Below are 19,350 nucleotides of genomic sequence, written 5' to 3'. Positions count from 1 at the left end.
CAACAGTCTATTCCTCCTGGTTAATTGAGATAAAATGCTGTCTTGTCACAAAAGTGTAGTTTGAGGTTGGAGTTGGTGTTTCTTCAGGAGATTGTTACTTGGAGCACATCCTCACTCCTGGTTTCTCCGTCCTTTAATTTCCGTGTCCCACTCTGTTTTTTGGTATGTGTATTTTGGATGGCTGGTATTTTCATTTATCCCTGTCTGTATTCCCTTATTTGTCTGATCAGCTTCCCACTTCGGATAAGAGCTTACCCAAATAGCTATAGCGCTTACCGAATAGCTGCATCAGGAACCCGGATACCTGGAGCACTGATCAGCTCCGCAGCTACATGTGTCGCAGCTGTGTGACAGTCACAACACATGCATGGAAAGAATGTTTGTTGGCCTCTCCATGCAAGTGTTGTGGCATTGAAATAGCCACTCCACATGCAGCTGCGGCGCCGAACAGCTGATCAACGGGAGCGCTCCAGGTATCCAGGTTCCCAATGCAGCTATTCGGTAAGCGCTGTAGCTATTCAGATAAGATCTTATCTGAAGCTACTCGCTCTTCGCCACTGCCAATCAGTTTGAGGAAGTAGTGAACATATGCACAACTTAATAGCAAGGACTACATAGCAGGATCACATCATTGAGAAGACTAGCAGAGCTGCAGAAGACAAATCAGTGCTTGATTAAGCCTACAGCAAGCCGCCCAGAAAGTGACATAACTGAAATCAGGGTTTTTTTCCCCTATTTTATGCTGCTCTCTCTAATGAGGTATCAAAAACCTGGTGACAGATTTCTTTAGCCATCTCATCACTCAGCTTTATTCTTTTAGTCGTGGTGTATTAAGAGTTTTAATAAAACATTTCTCTAATCTCCAAGTTGGCATGGAAGTTTAATACTAAAGTAGCGCAGGTCCTATTTTTTGGAGCATACATTGGGCAGGCCCGCCATCAGGGTATTACTACACTTACTGCTGAATGGGGCCTGGAAAGCAGCAGTACAGAGGGGGGCCTGCAGGTCAGGGGCCCCGTTGTCGTGCTTCTGCTCACTGGGCCACATTATGCACTAAAGTGTTGTGCGCTGCGGCACATATATCGGTGCTGGGGCCTGGGAGCTTTCTCCAAGCTGTGCACGGCCGTCTAACCTTAACAGCTGCACAGCTCCCACTCCCTCTGTCTTCTTTGTATTTTTGGTCAGGTGACAACGAGTACGTGATGACATAATCGCGAACGCTATGACATGTTCCCGGATGATAGAAGCAGACCTGGCCTGCAGGGGATCATCAGGGCGGTAAGTATGAGAAAGGTTTTTGTTTTCCTTATAAAATGAATTAAATGGGTGAGCGGAGGAGGAGGAACTGCAAATGATTAAGTGGGGGGTGAGGATTACTGTACATGATGAAGTGGGGGGGGAGTGAGACTGCACATGATGAAGTGGGGTGGAGTGAGACTGCACATGATGAAGTGGGGGGGAGTGAGACTGCACATGATGACGTGGGGGGGAGTGAGACTGCACATGATGAAGTGGGGGGGAGTGAGACTGCACATGATGAAGTTGGGGGGTGAGGGTGACTGCAAATGACGAAGTGTGGGTGAAGGGGACCGCAAATGATGAAATGAGTGTGAGGGATGGGGGACAGCAACTGAATTGAAGATGGGGGGTGGGGAGAGAAAATGATGACCTGGGGGAGAGTAAATAATGATGAATTTTGGGGGTGGGGGAGTAAATGATGTATTGAATGTGGGGGAGAGCAGTTGATAATGAATAGAGGGTGGGAGAGAAAAGCATGACAATGAATTGGGGCGGAAGGGGCATGTAACTATAATGAATTGGGGTTAGGGTTAGAGCGGGAGGTACATAGTAGGGGCGTTGAGGATGCAGTGACTGGTAATGAATTGGGGGAACGAATACAGGGGCAAATTAATGTATATATTAGGTTCGGAAAATGGCTATGTATAGTTAGTAGGGGCACAGTGGTGGATTATAATTTATATTTGGAATAGTGGGTTGCATAACAACCAACTATATATTAATGGTGGATGCACATCTGTATTCAGATGTGTAGTGAAGAAGAAAGGGGAAAATGTGGGGAATGTGCTCTGGAAGCGGTGCACTAGGTAGCTATGTGTTATTTTATGCAGAAACGAGTCCTGGCTGGAAGAAGTGTTGGTCGTCTGCGCTGCATGAAAAAGAAAAGCAAAGATGAAGGACTTCAGCTAGAAACGTCACTGGTGAATCAGTGTGGTACCTGTACACTGACACTATACACTGTATACTATATACAGAGTTCCTGTGTATAATGTCACCAGTGATCACTGTATTACCTGTACACTATTTACAGAGCGCCTGTGTATAATGTGACTGGTGATCACTATTACCTGTACACTGACATTATATACAAAGCTCCAGTATTTGTTCCTTCTATGTGGTACTAATGGTTATTAAAAAAATGTATATGAATTATTCCTTTAAAGAAAAATACATAAAAATATACCTAGATAGAGTATGAGATATTTTAGGAAATATTTAATATGCTAGATTAGAATAGAATAGGGCCCAGCCAAAGGAGCGTGTCTTGTCGTGGTGGTGGCTTAAAAATTCTTTTGGCCAAAACAAAAGCTGCTGGTTATGAATGTGATCTGGTGTTTGATGGGAACTGTTAATAACTGAATGGTGAGGTCATGGTGGAAAAGTTGAGCTTATCCAAGAGTGGGCGGTAGAACTGTGGAAAGTTCTAATGGTGGAGGCGGAGCTGGGGTGGAGCCTGGGCAGAGTCTCAAGGGGGCCCCAAAAATTTGCCAGTATGTGGCTCTGAAATTCCTAGTGGCAGCCCTGCATTGGGGGGTCCCCTCCAGGGCTCAGCACCCTTATTTTCACATCCTTCCCTGATCTGGTGATAATTGTGAACTATGACTGGTTTACTTTCACTTCTCCATTCAGATGAGGCATGGTTTGATACATGGAAAGGTGATAAGGTCCGACCATATATAGGCACACCTTGATGGGGTTGGATAGTGTTTTTTGGTCAAAGAGTGCAAAAGCTAAATTAGAGCATTACATTTTTAATGTTCACAGCAGTAGTGGAGTTCATGTATTCATTAATAGCAGTGTGCTGATACATAGTCTATGTACATGTTTGTATATTGGTCACACTGTATATTTGTGCACCTGTACATTAATTTAATACTAAAGGTGTGCGGGCACGTATATGTTAAAGAATTGTTTTTAAGTATCTGAAAAATACACTACACAATATAAAGAAAGCCCCCCTGCATGTGATATTTTATGTGTTGGACCTGTACCTCAAGTTGCTAAGAACGGTCGCTTTCTTCCACATTCTCTATTGCTTTTCCTCTTGAACGGTCTTTATCTTGTAAAAATAAGTAAATATCCTAAAAGTTTGTGTTTTGAAATAAAAAAATAGAAACAAAGCACTAAAGATCTTGGAAAAGAAATTATGATGCAGTTTATGCTGACACTTACCTTCTAACTACAGCAATGATGACAGAGTTTTCTGATGATTTGGTAGCTCTGATGGACCTTAGATAGGAGCAAAAAAAAAAAAATATTCAGCAACAAAATCCTGAAAAGCTATCATAGTCCAGAATCACAATTGATTGCATAAATAAATTAAAAAAAAAAAAAAAATCACAGTTCGCTCCCGATGTCTCCGGCTGATGTCGCACATGTTAGAAGTAGATTTTTCTTGGCGACATATACCGTACTAACTGAAGAGGTTGTGGAGCTAAAGATATTCTGCTGCAAAGAGCACATCTTACCCATGTGTGATATAATAGTAGAAAGGGATATACGGAAAATTCTGCTGTGCTCACTCCCAGAGCACTTTAGCCTTATTTACATAAGTTGCTATTTTCGCTAATTGATTTCTTATAGAAGCATTCCTCTCATCATAGTTTTTATCCTCTTAATATATTGCAGACATCATATTATATGGCACTGTGTAGTTACAATTGCTTATTTTTCCGTTCTTCCCTGCTCATTCTAGTCTTTTCCATTAGGTCTATGACGTCACGTGATTAAAAACTGACACGCTGAATTCTCATAAACTCTACGTAGAAACAGGAGGTCAATTTTCCCTGTATGAGTCATAAGTCACTGCAAAAGTCCCTGGATGGGGGGAGAAGGAAGTAGGCTGGGTCAGGAGTTGAACAGGGGAATGATTCATACAAGCACAAGAGACTTCCTGTTTCTACAGAGAAAATGAACTAGGTAGAAGGGCAAAATAAGCAATTGTAAGTACACAATTGCAATATTAACCCCATTACAACCTTAGACGTATAGATACGTCCAAGGTCACCTACCACTGTTTGCTGCCTGCTCCGGTGATGATTTTAAGATAAAAACTTTGATGGAAGTGCTTCTTTAAAGTTACAGATTATCTTTTGTTTCAAAGACCTACATATAAGCAGTTTGGTACCGGGTTAACACTGACAGCGTCATTTTCAGTCATCTTTTTCAGTAGGATGTTTAGGGCTTAAAAATGTAGCAGAAATTGCATTCCTCCAAAATTACTCAAAAATGATGCCAAGAAGTTTGTTAATCCTTAAGGTGCTTCACAGGTATTAACGCAAAGTGGAATAAAAAATTTAATTTTTTAAGCTATAATGTTGCTTCAGGCTCAAATGTTTCACTTTCACAAGAGATAACAATTTCTTTTGAATGCAGCAATACCCCATATGTGGTTAAAACTACTGTTTGCACATATGGCAGGGCTCGGAAGTGAAGGAGCACAATTTAATTTTTTTTTTTATTTTTATTTGGATTACACTGCAGACTCCATGAGGTGTAACAACAAACAAACAAAAAACCACACAAGTGACCCCATTTTGGAAATTAGACCCCTCAAGGAATTCATCAAGGGGTTTTTGCTTTCTTTGAAAGCATATGTGCTTTACATAATTTTAAACCATTGGGAAAGCAAAATGAAAAAATTACACACATGGACAAAATTGTTGGTACCCTTCTGTTAAATAACCATTTCAGCATCTTAATTTTTTCTTTGCTGGAAGGGCATTTCAAATCTAAGGTCCCTGACCGTAGTCTTATGCTTACCCGATGCCATCTTCAACTTTAACCTGCGCCGCTCGGTCACAAGCTCTCGATGCAAGTCAGTAAGAGCCAAAAAAAAAGTCTCTCGTAGACTTGCATTGAAAAGTGACCTTCGATTCACTTCAGCAAACACTGGAGCGATCCAGCAGGTCACAAACTGCAAACTGCTGGAGACCGATGGGAGCAGCGGCAATAGAAGCTGAAGACATCAGCTGATAAGTATAAGATTAAGGGCAGGGAACTTAGTTTAGTAGTGCCACTCCAGTGGTAAAATAACAACAACAAAAAAACAACTGGAGTAGTGCTTGAACCCCTTAGTGACCAGTCCAATTTTTACAATTCTGACCACTGTCACTTTATGAGGTTATAACTCTTGAACGCTTTAACGGATTCCTGCTGATTCGGAGAATGTTTTTTCGTGACATATTTTACTTCATGATAGTGGTAAAATTTCTTCGATATCACTTGCGTTTATTTAAGAAAAAAATGGAAATATGGTGAAAATCTAGCAATTTTCAAACTTAATTTTTATGCCCTTAAATCGGATATGTCACAAAATATTTAATAAATAACATTTCCCACATGTCTGCTTTACATCAGCACAATTTTGGAAACGAAATTTTGTTTTCTTAGGAACTTATAAAGGTTAAAAGATGACCATCGATTTCTAATTTTTAGAACAAAATTTACAAAACAATTTTTTTTTTTGTTTTTAGGGGCCACATCACATTTGAAGTAACTTTGAGGGGTCAATATGACAGAAAATACCCAAAAGTGACACCATTCCAAAAACTGCACCCCTCAAAGTGCTCAAAACTGCATTCAAGAAGTTTATTAACCCTTTACATGCTTCACAGGAACTGAAGCAATGTGGAAGGAAAAAATTAACATTTAACTTTTTTTTACCAACATTTTACTTCAGAACAAAATTTTTTATTTTCACAAGTGTTAAAAGAGAAAATGAACCACAAAATTTGTTGTATAATTTCTCCTGAATACGCCGATACCCCATATGTGGGGGTAAATCACTGTTCTGGTGCACGGCAGGGCTTGGAACGGAAGGGGTGCCTGATGGACCAGCTTCCTGGTCACCAGCTGTCTGTGTTGCTGACCTGCAAGATGCTTCCTGGCTGTCCGATGGCTGGGATGGGTCCGAGGTCGATCGATGAAGAACCGCTCCCGGGACAGAATGCAGGGTGCTGCTCCAAGTGCTGTGGAAAGAAAGGGAAAACATTAGTATCATGCATTAATAAGAAACATCAGGTGTGGAATAGAAAAGCACATAATAATAAAAAAATAAAAAACTTACGCTCTGCTGGCAAGGACCGGTCTCAGGAAAGCCAACTCGCGATGATAGCGGTATTTTCTTCTGCGCCTTGCTGCAGAACCACTCCGAACCGGTCCCTCAGCACGAACATCAGTGTTGAAGCGGTCCTTCATCGAGCGCCAACGTGTGCGGATTTTGTTCACTGTTGGGAATAAAAAAAGAAAAAACGTTAGACAATGCACTGAAGGCAACATAATTATCAGCACACACACCTGATAGAACTTTGCAAACAGTCAATGCTGCAGCACAAAAAAATTCTATACACAATGCAGTCACTGCTGATCCTGAGGACACTTATGTTTCCTGCTAGAATATATGTAGCAGCCAAAACAACAGTATCATCAGGAGCAAGAGTGAAAACAGGATCAAGACAGCAGTTCAATACAAAAAGCAATCACTGTTTTCCAGAAGGCATTGGTGTGTTTGATGCAAGAATATATCTTGCCATAAACACACCAGCACCATCAGGACCATAAATCAATGCAGCTTCAAGACAGCAGTTCAATACAAAAAGCAATCACTGTTTTACAGAAGGCATTGGTGTGTTTGATGCAAGAATATATCTTGCCACAAACACACCAGCACCATCTGAACCAAAAATCAATGCAGTATCACAGAGCATCTTTATACTTACTGGACGCCCTTTTTGAAGTTGGAGAGGCGCTGTCCCAGCCATCCATCATCGCTGTAGCCACCTCATTCCAGAGCTGCCAGGTCACCACTATGTCTTTGTACTGCTGGTCACGGCTGTCCCACAACGGGATACGCTCCTCAACAAGGCGGATCAGGTGCTCGTTGTCGATGTACACTTCTTCGTCATCCCGTTGTGGAACCTAGAAAAAAAAATAATTAGAATCTTTGTCATTTTGGATAATGAAAAAGATAGAAAAAGAAACAGAGAAGAAGCAAGATAAAAGATGAAAACAAAGACAGAAAAAAACAAAAAAAACAAAAGGAAAGATTATATACTAACATTGCGTCTCCTCGCCACGACTTGGCTACGCTGCTCCCGCTCAGACTGCTCCCGCTCAGACTGCTCCCTCCACTTCACCTTCACTGGCCGTGTCCGATGTCTGTAAAGAAAAAAAATTATAACACATTTCTAGAGGCAGCTAAACTTACCCAAAGGCAGCAACATCCTCATCTCACGATCAGCTTGGGCCAGTTCTTGCCAAGATGGCGAATAGACCGATCCAGAAGAAGACATGCTGAAATTTAAACAAAAAATACATTAGTACATTATAAAATTGTACAGGACACACAGACATTATGTTGAAGAATACTCACATTTTAGCTTCTGAGGCTTGAATCCACAGTTGGAAGGCTGTTCTATGTTCTTGTCTGGTGTCTGCAAGGCTGTCTGTAGAGTATTGGTCTGGCCCTGAAGACACCTTCTTTTATCAACACTCCTCCCAAACAAAGTTGCTTGTTTAGGGGGAGGTTTAGACAAGTGTCTAGACATTGTTTACTGAAATCGCATGCGCACACAGAGCGCTGACGTGCGCGCATCCAAGCGCACATCAGCGACCCCATAGACTGTAATGCTATTTTTGGGCGCACACGTGCGCGCGCGATCTTTTTAACGATGTAGGCGGAACACAAAATGCAACATGTAGCGTACGACATGTCTGGGCGCACACCTGTAAAATGCGCAGCGCACACTAAACGCTGATGAGCACGTGCAATTGCAAGACCCTGTGACCACCATGTTAGAGATAGGGGCACATTGCGCAAGCGCCCGATAGCGCACAATGCGCTGCGCGATAAAACGCTAGTGTGAAACCAGCCTAAGGGGGTGATAAAGGGGGGTTATTTACATTTTTTTTTATTTTGATCACTGTGATAGGGTTTATCACAGTGATCAAAATGTACCTGAATGAATGAATGAAATCTTGCCGGGTGCCGGCCGGCAGCTGCAGATCGCGGCAGGAGCACTGCGCATGCACCCGCCATTTTCTTCCGGGAAGAAGAAGGCGGCGCCCATGGAGGGAAGCACATGGGTCGAGGACCACCGGGAGGTACCGGTGACCCTATTTCTCTCTCCTCTGATGTGTGATTAAATCAGAGGAGAGAGAAATTAAATGACACATAGGACTTATACGGTTAATAACGGCGATCGCAAAAGCGACTCATGTTCTCTGGGGTCTTGGCTACCCCTGGCAGCCGAGATCCCGTAGAAAATCCGACTCGGGGGGTGCTATACACTTTTTCCAGAGGACCGTGTATTCACGGCGCTGTGGTTTAAGTACCCTTAACTACTGCCGTTAAAAGGCGTATCGGCGGACGTTAAGGGGTTAAAGTAGTAAAAGTCTACAATGGTCACTGAAATAACTTGAAACTGACAAAAGTAATTTTTAAATTTACAATTACTGATCATCAACTAATGAGAATCAGACGTTGCTTTTGAATTTTGGTTCAACAGAAAAATGTAAAAAGCAAACTAATGAAAATGGCCTGGACAAAAATGATGGCACCCTTAGCTTAACCCCTTTCTGACATCAGACGTACTATCCCGTCCATGGGACCAGGGCCCCTATGCCCATGGACGGGCTACCACGTGTAGCGCGATCAGCTGTGCTCACGGGGGGAGCGCAGCTGATCGCGGCCGGGTGTCAGCTGATTATCACAGCTGCTGCGGGGGGCTCCTTCCCTGCAGGTCCCCGGATCCAAGATGGGGACCTTCGGGGGCCTGCAGGGAGCTGGCTTCCTCAATGCCTGGCTTCCTCAATGCCTGCAGATTGCAGGCATGAGGAAGTCTGATTCTATGCCTGTGACAGATCGCTGATCTGTCACAGTGATCTGTGATGTGACAGATCTGCGATCTGTCATGACAGCTATGTCCCCCTGGGACAATGTAATAAAGTTAAAAAAAAAAAAAGTGTAGAAATAATTTAAAAAAAAATAAAAAATCGCTAAATAAATTAAAAAAAAAAAAAAATCCTTAATAAATTCATTTTTTGGAAATAAAAAAAAAAAAAATAATAAAAGTACACATATTTGGTATTGCCGCGTCCATAACAACCTGCCCTATAAAACTGACCCATTAGTTAACCCCTTTAGCGAAACCCTTAAAAAATAAAAATAAAAAATGAAGCAAAAAATAATGATTTATTGTCATACCGCCGAACAAAAAGTGCAATAACGCGCGATCAAAAAGACGCATATAAATATCCATGGTACCGCTGAAAACATCATCTTGTCCCGCAAAAAACGAGCCGCCATACAGTGTCATCAGCGGAAAAAAAAGTAATAGCTCGCAGAATAAAGCGATGCAAAAATAATTTTTTTTTATATAACATTGTTTTCATTGCATAAAAGCGCCAAAACATAAAAAAAGACATAAATGAGGCATCGCTGTAACCGTACTGACCGGAAGAATAAAAGTGCTTTATCAATTTTACTGCACGCGGAACAGTGTAAACGCACCTCCCAAAAGAAATTCTTGAAATGCTGGTTTTTGTTTATCCTGCATCCCAAAAATCAGAATAAAAAGCGATCAAAAAATGTCATGCGCCCGAAAATGGTACCAATAAAAACGTCTACTCATCCCACAAAAAATAAGACCTCACATGACTCGGTGGGTCAAAATACGGAAGATTATAGGTCTCAAAATGTGGTGATGCAAAAACTATTTTTACAATAAAAAGCGTCTTTTAGCGTGTGACAGCTGCCAAACATAAAAACCCACCATAAATAGTAAATCAGACCCCCCGTTATCACCCCCTTAGTTAGGGAAAAGTAATAAAAAATTTTTAAAAAATGTATTGATTTCCATTTTCCCATGAGGGCTAGGGTTAGGGCTGAGATTAGGGGTGTTTTGGGGTTAGGGTTGGAGTTAGAATTGGGGGGTTTCCACTGTTTGGGCACGTCAGGTGCTCTCCAAACGCAACATGGCATCTGATCTCAATTCCAGCCAATTCTGCGTTGAAAAAGTCAAATGGTGCTCCTTCCCTTCCAACCTCTGCCATGCGCCCAAACAGTGGTTTATCCCCACATATGGGGTATCAGCCTACTTAGGACAAATTGCAAAACAACTTTTGGGGTCCAATTTCTCCTGTTACCCTTAGGAAAATAAAAAATTGGGGGCAAAAATATCATTTTTGTGGAAAAAAAATATGATTTTTTTTATTTTCACGCCCGGGCGTTAAAAGCTTCTATGAAGCACTGGGGGGTCAAAGTGCTCACCACACATCTAGATAAGTTCCTTAGGGGATCTAGTTTCCAAAATGGGGTCACTTGTGGGGGATTTCCACTGTTTAGGTACATCAGGAGCTCTCCAAAGGCACCATGACACCAGCAGACCATTCCATCAAAGTCTTCATTCCAAAACGTCACTACTTCCCTTCCGAGCCCCGACGTGTGCCCATACAGTAGTTTTCTCCCACATATGGGGTATCAGCGGACTCAGGACAAATTGGACAACAACTTTTGGGGTCCAATTTCTCCTGTTACCCTTGGGAAAATAAAAAAATTGGGGACTAAAAGATCATGTTTGTGGAAAAAATATGATTTTTTTATTTTCATGCCTGGGTGTTATAAGCTTCTATGAAGCACTGGGGGGGTTCAAAGTGCTCACCACACATCTAGATAAGTTCCTTAAGGGGTATAGTTTCCAAAATGGTGTCATTTGTGGGGGATTTCCACTGTTTTGGTACATCACGGGCTTTCCAAACGCGACATGGTGTCCGATCTCAATTCCAGCCAAAAACGTTAAATGGCGCTGCTTCCCTTCTGAGCTCTGCCATGCGCCCAAATAGTCATGTACACCCACATATAGGGTATCAGCGTACTCAGGACAAATTGCACAATAACTTTTAGGGTCCTGTTACCCTTAGGAAAATAAAAATTGGGGGTGAAAAGATCTTTTTTTGGAAAAAATATGATTTTTTAATTGTACGGCTGTACGTTATAAACTTCTGTGAAGCCCTTGTGAGTTCAAAGTTCTCACCACATATCTAGATAAGTTCCTTGGGGGGTCTAGTTTCCAAAATGGGGTCACTTGTGGGGGGTTTCCACTGTTTAGGTACATCAGGGGCTCTCCAAACGTGACATGGCGTCCGATCTGAATTCTAGCCAATTTTGCATTGAAAAAGTCAAACGGCGCTCCTTCCCTTCTTAGCTCTGCCATGGGCCGAAACAGTGGTTCCCCCCCCCATATCAGGTATCAGCGTACTCAGGACAAATTGCACAATAACTTTTGCAGTCTAATTTCTCCTGTTACCCTTGGTAAAATAAAAAAAATTGGACCTGAAATAATTTTTTTTGCGAAAAAAAGTTAAATGTTCATTTTTTTTTAAACATTCAAAAAATTCCTGTAAAGCACCTGAAGGGTTAATAAACTTCTTGAATGTGGTTTTGAGCACCTTGAAGAGTGCAGTTTTTAGAATGGTGTCACTTTTGGGGATTTTCTATCATATAGACCCCTCAAAGTGACTTCCAATGTGATGTGGTCCATAAAAATAAAATGGAGTTGCAAAAATGAGAAATCGCTTGTTAACTTTTAACGCTTTTAACTTCCTGACAAAAAAAAATTTTGGTTCCAAAATTGTGCTGATGTAAAGTAAACATGTGGGAAATGTTACTTATTAAGTTTTTTGTGTGCTATCTCTCTGTGATTTAAGGGCATAAAAATTCAAAGTTGGAAAATTGCAATTTTTCAAAATTTTTGCCAAATTTCCATTTTTTTCACAAATAAACGCAAGTTATTTGAATTAAATTTTACCACTAACATGAAGTACAATATGTCACGAGAAAACAATGTCAGAATCACCAGGATCCATGGAAGCGTCTCAGAGTTATTACCTCATAAAGGGACAGTGGTCATAATTGTAAAAATTGGCCCGGTCATGAACGTGCAAACCACCCTTGGCGGTAAAGGGGTTAATATTTTGTTGCACACTTTTCAGTCAATCATTGCAAACACACAATTTCTGTAAGTCTCAATAAGACTTCTGCCCCCGTGCACAGGTATTCTCATGAGCAAACTGCTCTAGATGTCGGTACCTTCTCTACAACTGCATGTTTCATCTCCTTGATGACATATTTTTGAAGACTGAGACATCTGAGGGCTTGACTTTTGCAAGACAAAATTTTTTTGATGGCTATCTTCTCATAATATCTACCGCCAAAAAAAAGTAGACTAAAAAGAGATTTTGGAGTGTGACAACTGTATGGCTCAAGTCAATACATCATACATCAATGCCAATTATGTGTACATTCTTTTGTTTATTTTCACTTAAAACTTACATTTTTAATAGTGACAGACATCCTGTACTCGTTAACCATCTAGATGCCATTGTTGCTATTGACAGTGACATACAGGTGGTACAATGACTATGATGGGATTCTATCACCAATTGTGGCCTTTGCAGCAGGATTTGAGCTATAGTATACAATTGACACTCACGGCATCTTTGCATGTAGAGGGCGCTATTCCCTTATTTTTCAGTGCTGAACAATACGGACCATTAGCAATCACTGAAAATAGGTATATTGGTGGTCATTAAGGCTACTTTCACATTAGCGCTTTTTAGCGCAGCGCTTCGTGCGCAATAGAAATGCATGCAAAAAAAGCATCATGCGTTTTGCATGTGTTTGCGTTTTTTAGGCGCAAGCTTTTGAACCAGTTTCAAGCCATGCTAACTCTTAAAACGCTTGCGTTTTTTAACGCAGGCGTGCGCATGTCCATGCGCATGTCTGTGTTCCCATAGACTGTAATGCGTTATTTTGTTGCATTCCGTGCGCATGTGTTTTTTGGCGCCGTAGGACGGACCAAAAATGCAGCAGGTTTCTTCTGGCGTGCCTGGGCGCACACTTTAAAAAACCGCATGCGCACAAAAACGCATATGAACGCATGCAAACGCTAGACTATGCGCCCCCCATGTTAAACATAGGTGCGCATGACATATGCGCATGGACGTGCACGATGCGCTGCACAAAAAAACGCTAATGTGAAACCAGCCCAAGGGGTTAATATATTTGGTGCATTTTGAGCTGACAATGCATCACAAACTGAAATCTAGCTTTAAGTGGCATGAACTATAGAAAATTTGTCAGGCAGTAGTTACCCGAGGCCTCCACTGCTTATTTTCACCCACTTTTTAAAAAAAAGTGGTGAGAGTAAAACAAGAGAACTTCATATTTGCCACTTTATTCCAACACAAGCCACTCTTTGAACAGTCTAGTGTGTCCCTTTTTCGCTTTATAAGAAAAGTTAGACAGGGGACACAAAAGAAAAAGAGGTAAAGCCATTAGAAGTAGAGATAGAGAAACAAGAGGAAGCCAATAAGCGTTCGGGGGAAGAGGGAAACACCCAATTCAATCAAGATTTGGACGAATGAGGCTCAAATTTACAATGGGGTGGATATAAACATCTGGATTCATGATAAAATTAAAAAAGTGAGAAATTGAGGGAGATGTTAATATAGCTAAGGAGATCGAACAATTGTACAGAACTAATTTATTAATCATGCAAATAACTGATCTATAAGGGTATGTGCACATGTTCAGTATTTGCAACCGAAAAATCTGCTTCAAATCGGGAAGTGTCAGGCTACGTGCACACGCTGCGGAATGGGGTGCGGATTTGGCCGCGTGGATTTTGTAAAATCCGCAGGTAAATCTGCAGGTCAAAAGACCTGTGGTTTTACCTGTGGATTGCTCTGCGGTTTTGCCCTGCGGTTTTTCATCTCCTCAATGGAGGAGATGGCAAACCGCAGCGGAATCCGCAGAAAGAATTGACATGTCAAATCTTTCTGCGGTTTCAAAACCGCGGAAAAATCCGCACCGTCTGCACTGCGGCTTTTTATTCCCATAGGGAATAATGGTACTGTACACCGCAGCAAAAACTGCTGCGGACCAGCCAAATCCGCTGCGGAACCGCAGCAGAATCCGCAGCGTGTGCACACACCCTTAGCAGGAAAAATACTGTACTGTGTAGAATACATGCGTTTTTGGCCTCCTTTGTTTGAACTGGTGAAAAACAATGCAAAAACGCAAAAAGAATTGACATGCTTTGAGTTGAATCTGGTTCAAATTTGCAGGGAAAAAAATAAGCAGCATATCCCTGAGACTTCAGAAATCCCATTCGCTTTGCCTGTACTGCAAAAAGCTCAATTTTTTAAACAACAAAAATGAACAGAAAAGTAATCAGAAATACAATGTAGAAGATGAAGAGGACTAGAGAGCCTTTATTAGGAACTGGATACCAGAAAACTGTGAAATGGAGGAAGCACAGGTTGGCTTTGGATAGATAAAGTCCACAAGAACAAGTCCAACTGGAGGGATTCCAAGTACAATTTTCATTTAGATGTACTATTTGGGTACAGAGACCTAAAAGCGATATTCCCAACATTCAAAGTTATCAACTATTCTGTGGATAGATCAGAGCTTGCTGATTGATGGGGTCTGACCATTAGGACCCTGCCCGATCCTGAGAACGGTGCTCTGAAATTCTCCATTGTCCCAGGAACTACTGGGGAAAGCCGAGTGTTGTGCTCGTCTACCTTCAGCAGTCCTAAGGACAATGAATGAAATGGTGACAAGAAGACAAAACAGGCCAGGATCAAATTCATAACTAACAAGAGAAGATTGCGACAAGCTGAGATGACGCATTCTTGGTTTCACCCATATAATCTAAAAATATATTCAAGATAAGTTATTTTTAGGATACTGTGGAATCAACAAATTGGATGTAATCACAATGGTTCAAAATTAAGGCTAGGTAGGTATTCTGGAGTTAGTCCATATTAATCCGTGGGGAACACTTCATCCTCAGGAGACCTGAGAATGGAACGTGTAGTATTCAAGCACATCGACATAAAAAAATACACTAGACAATCAATGTGTGATCTCAGCGGCCAGATCAGAAGTGAGGACATGACAAATTTTTCTGCACCTTTGGAGGTTCAAATTTCACAATACAGACTAAAAACATTATTACAATGATATTATTCCTGACAAGGCTTGTGGACGTACTTTGAAAATCCACATTAGACTGGTTGTATAATCCAATTTGAAAGTGTTCCCGAATGAAAAGCATTAAAGCTGGAATCATTTCAGTATCAAACTTTACAATTTTCAAAAAGTATTAAATAGCAATTCTTAATTAGATTTTCAATCTAATTACACTAGCCCTCATCAGGTCCAAGAGGTTGATTTAATTGTGTTTGCATCTTGTTTTCTGAAATTTGGTGACAGATCCCCTTTTCAAGTGAATTAGATGAAAGTTTGTAGTGATGAGGAACCGTGCTCGGATATCGTGTTATCCGAGTATCCCAGGAGTGCTTGAGTATAATATGTTCGAGTCCCAGCGACTACATGATTCACCGCTGTTAGACAGCTGCAACACATGTGGGAATTGCCTAACACACAGGCACTCCCCGCATGTGTTTCAGCTAACAGCAGCGAATCATGCAACCAGGGCCACCATCAGGGCCCGTGCCCCCCCTCTTGTGCTTCTGCTCACCGGGCCATCGTGCACTAAAGTGCTTTGCGCTGCAGTGCACACCTCGGAGTTGGGGCCTGGCAGCTTTTTCGGAGCTCCACGGCAGTCTAACTTGGACAGCTATGCAGCTTCAGCTCCCTCCACCTTCTCTGAACTACTAGTCAGGTCACGGCGCGTACGCGATGATTTATTTTTATTTATTTTACTCACTTACAGTATACAGAACCAATAATTCCACAGCGCTTTACATACACTATTGGCACTGTCCCCATTGGGGAACACAATCTAAATTCCCTATAAGTATGTGTTTGGAGTGAGGGAGGAAACCCACGCGAACACGTGGAGAACATAAAAACTCCTTGCAGATGTAGTCCTTAGTGGGATTTGAACCCAGGATCCCAGCGCTGCAAGGCTGCAGTGCTAACCACTAAGGCACTGTGCTGGTCTGTCATCGAATGTCATCGCATACACGCCGACCTGTACGAGGACACCAGAAGCGGAGCTGCCATTGCAGGGTACCGTCAGTGTGGTAAGTATGAAAACTTTTTTTCTTTATAAAATTAATTAAAGGGAACCTGTCAGCAGGATTGTGCACAGTAACCTACAGTGTCAGATCAGGCAGGGCACTCCACAAGCTCCCCCATATGTAAGGGTGTTATTAGGATATTGTGGGCAGTATTATTCATGTATCCTCTGTAGAGCATTTTGTGTTTCTATCTTTTATGCTGCATGACATGGTTCTCATTTATTTTGGTTCCATTTCAACCTGTCCTTGTATTTCTATTGCTGTAGCAGTATTGTTGGACAAGGTTTGAGTCCATACCCTTTGATACACGGACAATTTTCAGGTTATTATCAGTGGTATGTATTGAACTGTGCATGCTTTGAATCATTGTTTTTGTGGTTTTGGATGGGGGATTTTGATATTTAGGTCCTTCTGACTTAACCATTACCTTTTGATATATACTGCTCTCCTTAGGTTACTGTTATTATTCATACACCATGTTTTACTGCGTAATCATTTTCTCACGTGTATGGGGGATGTCTTTCTGGCTTTATTAGGAGCCTTGTGTATGATCTGTCATGTGTTATGACTTTTAATTGTTTTTATACTTGTGTTGTCTATGGTTGTCTAATAAAAATTATTACACTTTTTTGGTGATCCCTGCTTTTTTTGGTCAGTAGCTTTTCTACTTGTATATGCTACAGTGTCAGATCGGCGCCGTTATACTGATTAAAATGATACCTTGGTTGATGAAATCCGTCTTGTGGTTATTTAATCTTTATTTTCAGTTATGAGTTAATGATATGCCCGTGCTCCAGGACGGGCCTGTGGAGGGTCTTCATGTGGTGCTTTGATTAGGTATTCATCAGTAAGGTTTCTGACAGGTCACTGATCCCGCCATAACCTGCCACTTGTTTTTAGATAATGAGTATTATATATATCTTTAAAATAAAAAAACCTTATGCAGTAAGGTGACGGCGGTGGCGCCTGTGCTACGGTATGATCGCATATGTATTGTGCTTATAATGTCTTTGCTGTTCTCCTGATATTTCTAAAAAAAATAAAAATCCATTTGAAAATGGCGCTGGCTATCGGTGATTCGAAAGCTGGTATTGTGCAGGCGAGACCATCTTGCTAAAGAAAAAAAAAAATTCCTCCTCCAAGAAAGTGCCATCTTAGGCAAGGAAATTATTATTTTTTTCTTCTAGCAGGATGGCGCCTGCTTAATAGAAGCTATTGTATCACCGATTACTGCTGTGCAGTTGCAGCCGTTGCCATTTTCAAACATATTTTTTTTTTTTTAGGAATATCAGGAGAACAGCAAAGAAATTAATTATAAACACAATACATATGCGATCATGCCACCGCCGGCGCCTACCCGCAGAAGGTTTTTTTTTTCCCCAAGTTATATATAATATTCATTATGTAAACTAGTAGGCAGATCACTGAGGGATCATGGCAAAAGAAGAGTGGACTGCAAATGATGAAGTGAGGGGGCATGGGGGACTGCAAATGATGAAGTGAGGAGTGAATGGGGGACTGCAAATTACCTATGCACTATACACAGAGCTCCTGTGCATAATGTCACTGGTGATCACTGTATTACCTGTACACTGACACCATATACAGAGCTCTTGTTAGGGCTGGCAGAACGCACCAAATTATAAAATAATAGTAGGTGCGTTCGCAGCCCGGGGTCCACCGTGCAGAGGTGGTACACTGCTGCTAAGTAATGGCGGAAGAATTAAGCGGTGTGAAACCAGTCACACGTGGGTTACGTCACCCAATGTGAACAGGGACGAACTCTGTTAATGCACAGAGCCGCACAACCGCTAAACGTAGATGCCGGAGCCTGTTAAGCTCACAGAGCCCGGCCAAAAGAGCGCACAGTGTACGGCCACAGAACTCTACCCCAAGGACACGGGGTTAGAGTCCTAAGCCCACTGAACGCGCGGCTATGGAGCACGTGCACTGAGGCGTGCCGAGTCCCTGGTGAGGACTGATGCCTGACTCAACCTCTGTCCTACCTACACCTAAGCCTGGGCGCTAGCAGGCTAGGCTGCCCAACACATGCGTACCAAGGGTAGGGGTTTCTTAATGAGTCATTCACCAGAGACATTCATGTGTGCATACATTACTCACTCCACATAGTCTGTAAATACAGTCTTATCCTAGCGCATGGCCGAGCGGCCATGCGAACCTTTTATAGCCGCAAGCGTTCGGGACCTTCCTGGCTTCTCGGATGGGCAAATCCGAACAGGAGCAGGACCTAAGCACGTGACCTTCGATCTCCAATGGGAGATCACTCCACGGGCATGCTCAGTGGCCCGACATGGGGACTTAGTCCCTGGAGAATCTCTCTGCTGAGCAGCATGTATTGTCATAGCTGCGCCAGAGGTGGCAGCATCAAGCAAACCCACGGAGCTGGGCAGAGCGCCTGGACCGACGAGTTTGCTGAGCAACCTCCTCTGCGGCTGGAGAGGAATGGGAGACCGCTGGAAGTAAGGCTCGGGATTCTCGCTGTGCAGCGACAGAAATCCGACGCCTAACAGCTCTTGTGTATAATGTCACTGGTGATCACTGTATTACCTGTACACTGACAGTAAGCACAGAGCTCCTGTGTATAATGTCACTTAGTATTGTGTTGCTGTGTTTTGTTTTTTTTTGTTTTTTTTTTATTAATGATCAGTATTGTAGTATTCAGTCACTATGTGATGGTAATTTGTGATCTGGTCATGGTGTAACTGAAGTTATCCCTTGAATGTGAGTATTAGGTTGCTATGTGGTGGTAATATGTGGTCTGGTCACGGTGTGTTGGTACTTGTCCCTTGTATGTGGTATTAATGTTTTTTTTTTTTTTAAACATGCATGTGACTCATTCCATAAAAATAGTCTTAAGTTACTTACCGGTTAACAATATTTTTCGAAGGCCATGACAGAACCACCGAGTGAGGGTATCCGCCCTTCAGGAAAAGGAAACCTACAGATACAAAAGGGCGGCACCTCTCCCGTGCA

General features: G+C 42.0%; 1 protein-coding gene across 8 annotated transcripts in view; it reads right to left on the bottom strand.

The window, feature by feature from the left end:
* The window catches only part of PDE8A (phosphodiesterase 8A), a 523,736-nt gene that overhangs the window by 119,249 nt on the left and 385,137 nt on the right, over positions 1 to 19,350 (bottom strand). For 6 of the 8 annotated variants that reach the window (XM_073568515.1, XM_073568511.1, XM_073568512.1 and 3 more), the window contains one exon: positions 3,472 to 3,528. In XM_073568515.1, coding sequence (XP_073424616.1) covers positions 3,472 to 3,528 — 57 coding nt within the window. Of the gene's footprint in view, positions 1 to 3,471; positions 3,529 to 6,170; positions 6,270 to 6,367; positions 6,641 to 7,019; positions 7,219 to 7,358; positions 9,233 to 19,350 lie in introns of those variants that run through there. The other 2 variants (XM_073568517.1, XM_073568516.1) reach the window with 2 other exon arrangements.

This window comes from Dendrobates tinctorius, unplaced genomic scaffold (genome assembly GCF_039654945.1).
Source record: "Dendrobates tinctorius isolate UK_male_01 unplaced genomic scaffold, ASM3965494v1 ptg000022l, whole genome shotgun sequence".
Classification (NCBI taxonomy): Eukaryota; Metazoa; Chordata; class Amphibia; order Anura; family Dendrobatidae; genus Dendrobates; species Dendrobates tinctorius.
Note: the sequence above shows the minus strand (reverse complement) of the source record. Positions and strands in the feature narration are given on the sequence as shown.